The sequence below is a fragment of the Aegilops tauschii genome, chromosome 3 (assembly GCF_002575655.3).
Source record: "Aegilops tauschii subsp. strangulata cultivar AL8/78 chromosome 3, Aet v6.0, whole genome shotgun sequence".
Lineage (NCBI taxonomy): Eukaryota > Viridiplantae > Streptophyta > Magnoliopsida > Poales > Poaceae > Aegilops > Aegilops tauschii.
Genome location: NC_053037.3, coordinates 513,097,770 through 513,105,687, shown reverse-complemented (window position 1 = coordinate 513,105,687; position 7,918 = coordinate 513,097,770). Strand labels below are relative to the sequence as shown.

The window sequence follows — 7,918 nt, the reverse complement described above, 5'->3', positions numbered from 1 at the left end:
TCTATCTTCGTCGAAAAGAGCCACCTTTGAACGTGCCCCATAGTTCTAGGGTTTTTCCTCTGGTGATTCCGATTCCGGGCTAGTTCTTTACTAATCGTCACTGTGTTGGTTAGTAGTTCACCAGTACTGGATAGGCATGTGTCAAATTGGCCAAATATCAGTCTAAGGAGAGCCCTCAAATGATGATTATGCACACATTTTATTTTCTATGTACCAATCCTAGAGGAAAATCAGCGGCCAACATAACAAAATAAGATTGTATTCACACTCTGGAAAAAGATTGTATTCACATTCGCCGTGAGAATTCAGTTGCTTCGAAGTAATTGTCGGCGAATCATATGTCCATCAGCAAGCTTTCAGAATAAAACATTCCAGAATTTACACAAAACACTCCATTTTAAGCTGGACGCAGTGTAAGTTTATGCAGTTAAATTCCCTGACTGGATCAGGAGTTACACACGCGAAGCTTATTTATACGTCAGCCTCGAAGAAGATCGAACGACAGAGCAGCGAACCCGGGCTGAACTTCCATATGTGCTATACCGCGATCTGCCAACTCGAACGAAACCAAGTTGCAGCAGATGTCGGAGTTTATGCGGCGGCCCTAGAGAAGTAGTAGAAGAAGCTTACATAGCGCGTCATTCTCCGGTTAGCTACGCTCCTCTCCTGCAAATCCACAGGAGGGAACGTTGGTTCCTCAACTCAAAAGAATAGGCCAAATGTTTGTCGGATTTTGCGCAGTGTTGTACTAGTAACTTACAGTCTTGGTTGTGTTCTTACAAGAGATGGCTGCAGCGCGTCGTAGTGCCCATAACCGTCGTATAGAACACGGACCGGGTTGTCCTTGCCGTACTCCTGGCCATACTCTGCTATGATCCTGGGGTTATCGGCGCCCTTGGTGTACATGTGGACGGTGATGGGCATCCTGCAAGCAGCGTTGACATTCCTTGTAAGCAATTGCGTTTCAGAATATAAACCTACGAATTGATTACATAAGAAAGAAAGGTGGCTACCCAAGGACGTGGGAGCACATGAGCAGCTCAGGTTCTCCACCCCAGGCATGAGGCTTTCTCATCTTACGCACATAGCTCTCGAAATTGCCTTCGAGGAACCTATCATCGCACCGTAGATTCACATCGAAAAATGATCATGTTACTTTTGTTTTTGCAGGGAAAAAAAGAGATCATGCTTAATTCTCTTTTTTAAGCACATGTTTTTTTGCATGAAACAAACGGCTCTGATGTACACAAATGGTAAGAGGAGGAAAGAAGACTTCACCATTCGGTATCTCCTCTTCGCTTGATGAACTCATCTGCAACCTGAAACAGGCCAACAGGTGGGTCAGCAATCTCTTTTGCTAAAATTGCATGGAACGGAACGGAATCATCAAGTGATGAACCGGTTGCGTAGTCACCTTTGCTCGAAGCTCGTCGGCGAGTTCCTTCTGGACGCTGTCGCTCGGCGACTGCTTGCCTCTCCTTATGCAGGCGCCGTAAGCCACGGACCGGAACAGGCATCTCCCGTCCCCTGTGATTCCTGAAGATGTCAAGGGCAGCATAACTGCATAAGTTCAGTTTCCAATGCTCAGAAACTAAGATGGCCAGCTCGATCAGTCTGAAAACCACATCAGAATCAACCACCTGGAGAGTTTCAGAGGAACCAAAAAAAAAACGTAAGCGTGATGCGCGGTACTAGCACACATCGCAGGTGGGGTCATCCTTTTTTCGTTCATAAATTACAGTTACATATTGATCTTCCTGGTGAATATGTCAAAGCCTCAAAAGAGATACATAGATGGATAGATACCCAGTTATGCAAAGACTGCTGCTTTAAACTAGTCGTACAGTGGACAGAGATAGCAAAATATGGAAGGCGAATAAGACCAGGGAGGCATCTTAACTAGCCGATTAGTTTAGTACCGATTCAAATCAACACCTAAATCCTCTTTCTCCCGCTCTTTAATTTCCTCCCCTCTAGACCAGGCTCGAGACCGTACTGATCGCAGACACACAAATTATGGCGAAAAGAAGCAAAAAGGAAGAAGAAGAAACTCTCTTTTTGTCATGATCATCATCAAAACAATTCCCCTTTTCATAAGGACAAGGAGCATGCATGCGATAATCAAGCTGGAGAGACAGAGGGCGTACGGATGGATCGCAGCGGCGGCGGGAGCTCCCGGTCCGACATCGACGATGGGTCGGCCCTCTTCCTTGCCCTCCTCCTCTTCCAGGGCAGGGAGGGGAAGGGGAAGCAAGCGGGTGGAAGGAATAATAAGCAAAGCAGAAACGGAGAGCGAGAGGGAGGCAGGAATGTTGCTACAGAAAGTGGCGGGTTGAGGGGGGGACGGGCATGGAATCGGATTCACTTTTCAGGCCGCCGGGGCTGGCTGGGTGGAGGCCCTCGCCGCCGCCGCGTCCCATCGAACCGACCCGACGGCCGACGCCCCCTCCCTCCCTCCCTCCGCGGCTGGCTTCCCGCCACAAGTAACCGGGGGCTCCTAATTAAATCCCCTTCGGAGCCAGCGGCGGCTTTCGGTGCTCCCCTCCGTCAGAACCGCTCGAGCAACTGAAAATGAGACTCAACGGATGATGGCAAATTTTCTGGTCCTGCCGAACTCGAAACGAAAGCACAATCATCCCGTGCCAAGAACGGGACAGCACGTGAGTGAAAATGAACCCTTCCTTCCTCCGTGCTGTCAGACGCAAGCCGTTGTGGCCACTCCTTTTTTTTCCCTCTCATGCATCCATTCATGCCGGCCCTTGCCATGTCAGTGCGTCGTTATCTTGGCGAGGCCTCTGGATCCTTTCATGCATCAGCAGCCGATGATAATCGGTGACAGGACAAAAAGGAACCCACCTCACCTGGATGAGCAAGCAGCGGGATTATAGTGAGAAAATAAATAAATCTCCTTGCTGGGGAGCTGAGCCTCCCTCAAGAACAAAATAGCTTTACAGGACCATCATGGGGCCCACATATCAGTGAGCAGAGGATCGTCGAATTGACAAGAGAGAACAAACGGTTGCTTGACTGAAAAGGGAGACAAGCATCATCTCGTAACAAGGCAGGCTATATATACATTGTACAATGTCATGAGAAGGCGGCAAAGAGGGGGAAAATGCCCTACATCACCCCACCGAGCAGGGGGGGAAGAAGCAGTAGTCTCTTTCAACTTACTTAACCCAAAGGCGCCAAAGCGGAAGAAGACCCAAGGAAAAAAGAAACAAGAAAGAGGAGATGTACAGATCCTACTGACGATGATGAACCAGGCCCCAAAAACCTGCCTGCTAGGCTAGCACTGGTAGAGGGAGAAGCCGCGGTTCTTCCACAGCGAGCTCAGCGTCCGCCCCAGCTTCCTCGACTTGGACTTGCACAGCGGCTTCGACTCCCGGTGGCACACCATCACCCCACCGCCGTTCCCGTTCCCGTTCCCGTTCCCGGCCTCCGACGACGGGGCCTGCTGCTGCTGCTGCTGAGACGCGGGCGGTTGCCCACCGTCACGCTGCCGCTGCTCCCGGAACAGCTTCAGCAGCTTCTGGGCCTTCTCCCGCCCCCGCCCCGTGCCGGTCGCCGAGATGGAGACCAGCGACGGCACCACGCCCTCCTGCAGCACCGGCGCAATGCACTTGTCGTCCGCCGCGCACATCGCCAGGAGGCACGACACCGCCTGCTCCTGCTCCGTCGGCTCCCCCGTGTCCAGCAGCATCGCCAGCGTGCTCACCAGCCCCGGGGTGGACATGATCTCCTTCCTGCCGGCCTGGGTCGCCGCCAGGCTGATGGCCACCGCCAGGGCCTTCTCCGTCCACCCGATGCCCTCGGACACCGAGGAGTCCGTCAGGAGCGTGTGGAGCGCATCCACGATGCCGGCCGACAGGAGCGACGGGATGCTGGCCTGGTGGGTGGAGAGGTTGTACAGCGTGTAGAGGGCATCATGCTTGCAGGAGCTGGCTTTCGGGTCGCAGGCATCGTGGTTGTACAGACGGTCCACTAGGAATGGCACAGCCTGCGTGGAAGCAATCACGCTCTTCGCGTCGGTGAGGCAGGAAAGGTTAAGGTAGAGCGCCGTGGCTGCAGCAGCTAGGCGTGGATTCGAGGTCATCTGCTCAAGTAGTTCGACTATTCCAGCAGACAACAGAAGTCCCTTGTTTCTGAAATAAACAAGCATAGTGTTTGGTAAGCAAAAAATGTAAATTCAAGAGTTCAAGGTCAGCTAGCTGCAAGTGACAAGCACCATTTAACTGAAAAATACATGTCATACCTATTATTATTGACTGCAAGGTTGAAAAGAGCCATGGCACCAACTTCTTGTGCCTTCTCATTTCCTTCTTCCACGGAATACCTTAAGAACTGAACTAGAGCCTCAGCAAACCCATTTGAGCCCATCTGGATCCTTGCTTCCTCATCATCTTTCAGCAGATATCTTATCTGCTCAACCAATCTGCACTGGCTCAGTATGTTGCTTCTTTCATTAAGCACCAGCAGCAAGTTCCGATACCCCTCATTCATATCAAACTCAAAACAAGAACTATCATCCAATGTGCCTGATTCGCTGTTTGCCGGTTCTTCTCTTGTCTCGTTCTCCAGGGGAACCACCTTGACACCCTTGATGTTGCTGGTGTCAAAACTATCAACAGACACACAGCCTGTTGCCTGGGAGTCCGATAAAGCAAGCCTCCAATTTACATCAAAGGATCCCGGTGGACCATCTGGAACTGGAAACTCATTCTGCTCACACCAGCTGGAAATCATGGCCTTAACACAGTAGTTTGGAGTCAAAGACAAGTGGGCCAGTTGTTGCTGAGTCTTGGGACATGTGCTGTGACCATCATTAAACCATTTTTCAATGCAAACACGCTCATAAGTCTGACCAGACGAAACAATAACCGGGTCATACATCAGCTGCAAGGAAATGGGACATCTGAGTTCCTCAGGAGGGATCGACATGTTTTCGGACCTTGGACCACTAGGCCTACAATTGAATGATCCAAGCCTCGAATTGAAAGACCCAAACCTCGAATTAAATGATTGAATACTCGAAAGCTGTCTACTGAATGCTCGGCTATTTCCGCAGGGGCCATACATGTCATCCATGCCTAATACTGTAGGTGAACATGGGGCTGATCCTTGTGAATCGGTATCATCGCCTGCTTCACTTCTGAAAAATTTCGAGTATTTCCTCATGAGATTGTATAGGTAGGACACAACAAACTCCTTCCGCTTATCATCTCCAGAACGAGCCTTTTCAATTAGCTTCTTGAGGGCTCTTCTCTCAGTCAATGCTGCCCTGGAAGAAGTAATTCCCAGCTTCAGAGCAGCCATATGAAAGACCTCAAGCTCCCCACTGTCGCTGGAACTGTTCATTTTATTGTTTCTCTGGAGCAAATTGATCACCTCATCACCAGCTTCCTTCTCTGATTGATCCAATGTAAATACAACCTCCTCCAGCTCACCAATGATCTCCACAATCTGTTGCGCACAGACAGGATCAGGAGTCAGGACATACCACGCAAATTTACTAAATGGTTTAACCATAAAACAACTGGTGCATAATGTGGGATTTGTAGTCCAAGGAAACCAAACAGAAGCACAATTTAGTTGTGCTAATTAGAATTTTGCAGAACATACCTTATGGCCAATATCTTCGGTTACTATGCTTTCAACACGCCGAAGACTTTCCTGAAGTTGGCTTCTTGATTTCTCAAACTTCAAATGCACAGTTTCTGCGGTGATGGCCTGAAAGTGAATATTATCAGTGTAAGAGTTTGGCATTTTAATTATTCTAAAGACACAAATATTGAAAAGCAATGCCACAAATGCCCCATGGCAGGTTTGCAACTAATTATATCAAGAGTGCTCTGCAGGGAGGGGTACAACATCTTACCAAGTACAGCCGGCTACAATCTGCACAATGTTGAAGAAGACCTTTGGATTTATCCAGAGCTACATGTAGTGAACACAGTGCCTGTATGCCAGACTTGCTTCTGGGCCTTGATGCTTCGATGAACGGGAAAATCGCTAAAAGTTTAGAAACCGCAGGATGAAATGCTCTGCACATTCCAGCGTGTAACTGCAAAAACCACAATTTCTTCAGATTAAGCAACAATACACAAATCACCCCGAAAAAGGAGAAAATACAAGGTTCCAGTAATTTCTAACATTCTTTGCTTTATACAGTACAAAGCTGTTAAAATACCCACCATGTAGAAGTAAAATGGAATTAAGAGTGCTGCTAAACTAAGATGTAAGTTTACAAAGCAAATCCAAATAGATCTCATTAATCAACAAAAAAATATATTCTAAACTATTAACTACAAATAATCTGCAGACCACTTAGCTTGAACAACAGATATTATCACTGAAAATCAAGATAAAACCACAGTTAAGATGGTACCTTGGCATCAATGGCCAGAAGAGGACCCTCCTCGACCTCCATTGCGTCCATGCTTGACTATCTCGTGAGCTCCACCATCTGGTTGCAAGATTCAGAAGGGAAAAAAAGTCAGATCGGCAGATCACATCACTCTCAGTTGCAAGCATTTCAGACCGGTGAAAACAACAGGCCTGGACTTGGGAGGATAGGACAAGGCAACGCTCCCGGAACCAGTACGAAAAGAGGGGATAGGAATGGTAAAAAATCTACCCGCTGCAAGCCTACAACGCAGTGTTCTCCAGGAGGCACCTTTCGGAAAACCACCAAGCGAGCACGACCTTTCCATTGCTAATTTTGAGACGCGCGGAGCTCCCTGGAGCCCATGATTTTGACCAAGCTCGCCTCTTTCCCCAGCAAATCCAAGGGGCCACGGGCACTGCCAGTCAGCCAGCGCCGCGCATTTCGGTCACCGCGTCCCCCAGAAAAAAAAACTCAGAAGAAATTAAGATGAGGTCGGCAGCTCGCTCGAGTTTCTCTCGGCCTGACAAGCAGTGTGGGATTTAAAGCAGTTTCCTCCGGAGTGGGCAAGGCCGGCCACAAGATAAGGAGCGCTCTGAAACATCGTTTTCAGCCCCGCAAATCTGCCATTTGAGCGAGCTCCTCAAATGAAATGCCAGAAATCCATCGGGATGAGGCCTTTTTTTGCGTAAAACTAGCATGGTGGAGCCGCACGAACACGGGCAGGCTCCCTCCCCGGAGATCCCCAATGGCGGAGCTCGCGCGGAAAAAAAGGAGCGGAGAAGCACACACGCGCACAGAGAGACACGCAGCCAGCTCAGGCCACATCCGCCCCGGCAAAGCCTACTCTAAATCCTAAGCTCCCGGACCGAACAGCGGGGGAAAGAGAGGCGAGGAACGATCCATGGCGGCAAGAGACGAGTCAGAACACGCACCGTCTAGAGCGAAGAGAGCGAGGGGGGAAATGCCTCGGGAGGGCCGCTGCGGCGGCCGGAACTCTCCCCGCGGGTCCTCGTTCGGTCGCCGGCGGCGGCTGCGCGGTAGCGGCGGGCGGCGTGGTGTGGGGAGAGGCGGGGGGAGGAGGGGGAGGGGGAGGGGAGGAGAGGAATAATGCAGAGCGGGGGGGCGTTGGAGTGGTGGATTTTATTCAGATGTCAGGGGCAGGGGGGCAGCGACTGGGGAAAAAAAAGAATGGGATATGCCACATCTTCTTTTCTCTGGGGTTTTCATTTAATTTATAACTAATTAAATGCTTTATTAGTGGAACTAATACGGTTGGAGCTTTCCTGTTTATTCATTCCACATATTTATTATGCTCTTGATGAGACCCGGATAAGATATCTATTCCATCATCGAAATAAATATAAGCTTGATTGTTAGTTTCGCCCGATATGAGAGACGTGGACGTCCGGTGGTTGGTTAGTGTGCATGTGTTGGCTCACAAGTGTGCCTTGTAAAAAATTTAAAACAAATTTCATGCTGAAACTTTGGGGGTTGGGTGCCCCCCTCCTTTTTCGGGTGTGTGTGTTTTCT

General features: G+C 49.5%; 2 protein-coding genes across 4 annotated transcripts; both read right to left on the bottom strand.

The window, feature by feature from the left end:
* Window positions 1-243: 243 nt before the first annotated feature.
* On the bottom strand, window positions 244-2,639 carry LOC120961913 (OVARIAN TUMOR DOMAIN-containing deubiquitinating enzyme 4). 2 transcript variants are annotated; one of them, XM_040404529.3, is made up of 6 exons: window positions 2,148-2,639; window positions 1,415-1,536; window positions 1,279-1,319; window positions 1,014-1,112; window positions 761-925; window positions 244-666 (listed from the first exon to the last, which is right to left on the bottom strand). In XM_040404529.3, the coding sequence occupies exons 1-6, from the start codon at window positions 2,185-2,187 to the stop codon at window positions 654-656; spliced, it is 480 nt and encodes a 159-aa protein (XP_040260463.1). In that variant the 5' UTR covers window positions 2,188-2,639; the 3' UTR covers window positions 244-653. The 2 variants fall into 2 exon arrangements, with proteins under 2 accessions (XP_040260463.1, XP_040260462.1); XM_040404528.3 differs by having other exon boundaries at window positions 781-925.
* A 397-nt stretch (window positions 2,640-3,036) lies between these two features.
* Window positions 3,037-7,512, bottom strand: LOC109784115 (U-box domain-containing protein 45). 2 transcript variants are annotated; one of them, XM_040404526.3, is made up of 6 exons: window positions 7,321-7,512; window positions 6,389-6,466; window positions 5,879-6,064; window positions 5,623-5,730; window positions 4,256-5,463; window positions 3,037-4,145 (listed from the first exon to the last, which is right to left on the bottom strand). In XM_040404526.3, exons 2-6 carry the CDS (start codon window positions 6,437-6,439, stop codon window positions 3,290-3,292), a joined length of 2,409 nt encoding a protein of 802 aa, XP_040260460.1. In that variant the 5' UTR covers window positions 6,440-6,466; window positions 7,321-7,512; the 3' UTR covers window positions 3,037-3,289. The 2 variants fall into 2 exon arrangements, with proteins under 2 accessions (XP_040260460.1, XP_040260461.1); XM_040404527.3 differs by lacking the exon at window positions 7,321-7,512 and adding an exon at window positions 6,638-6,941.
* Window positions 7,513-7,918: the final 406 nt, after the last annotated feature.

Coding starts and splice junctions, on each gene's coding strand:
- LOC109784115 (XM_040404526.3), bottom strand. CDS start 6,439: ATGGACGCAATGGAGGTCGAGGAGGGTCCTCTTCTGGCCATTGATGCC. Junction 6,065..6,388: donor TTCTGGCCATTGATGCCAAG/GTACCATCTTAA, acceptor TGGTTTTTGCAG/TTACACGCTGGAATGTGCAG. Junction 5,731..5,878: donor ATTGTAGCCGGCTGTACTTG/GTAAGATGTTGT, acceptor ATTCACTTTCAG/GCCATCACCGCAGAAACTGT.
- LOC120961913 (XM_040404528.3), bottom strand. CDS start 2,187: ATGTCGGACCGGGAGCTCCCGCCGCCGCTGCGATCCATCC. Junction 1,537..2,147: donor GCCGCCGCTGCGATCCATCC/GTACGCCCTCTG, acceptor TGACATCTTCAG/GAATCACAGGGGACGGGAGA. Junction 1,113..1,278: donor CGAAGAGGAGATACCGAATG/GTGAAGTCTTCT, acceptor GTGCGATGATAG/GTTCCTCGAAGGCAATTTCG.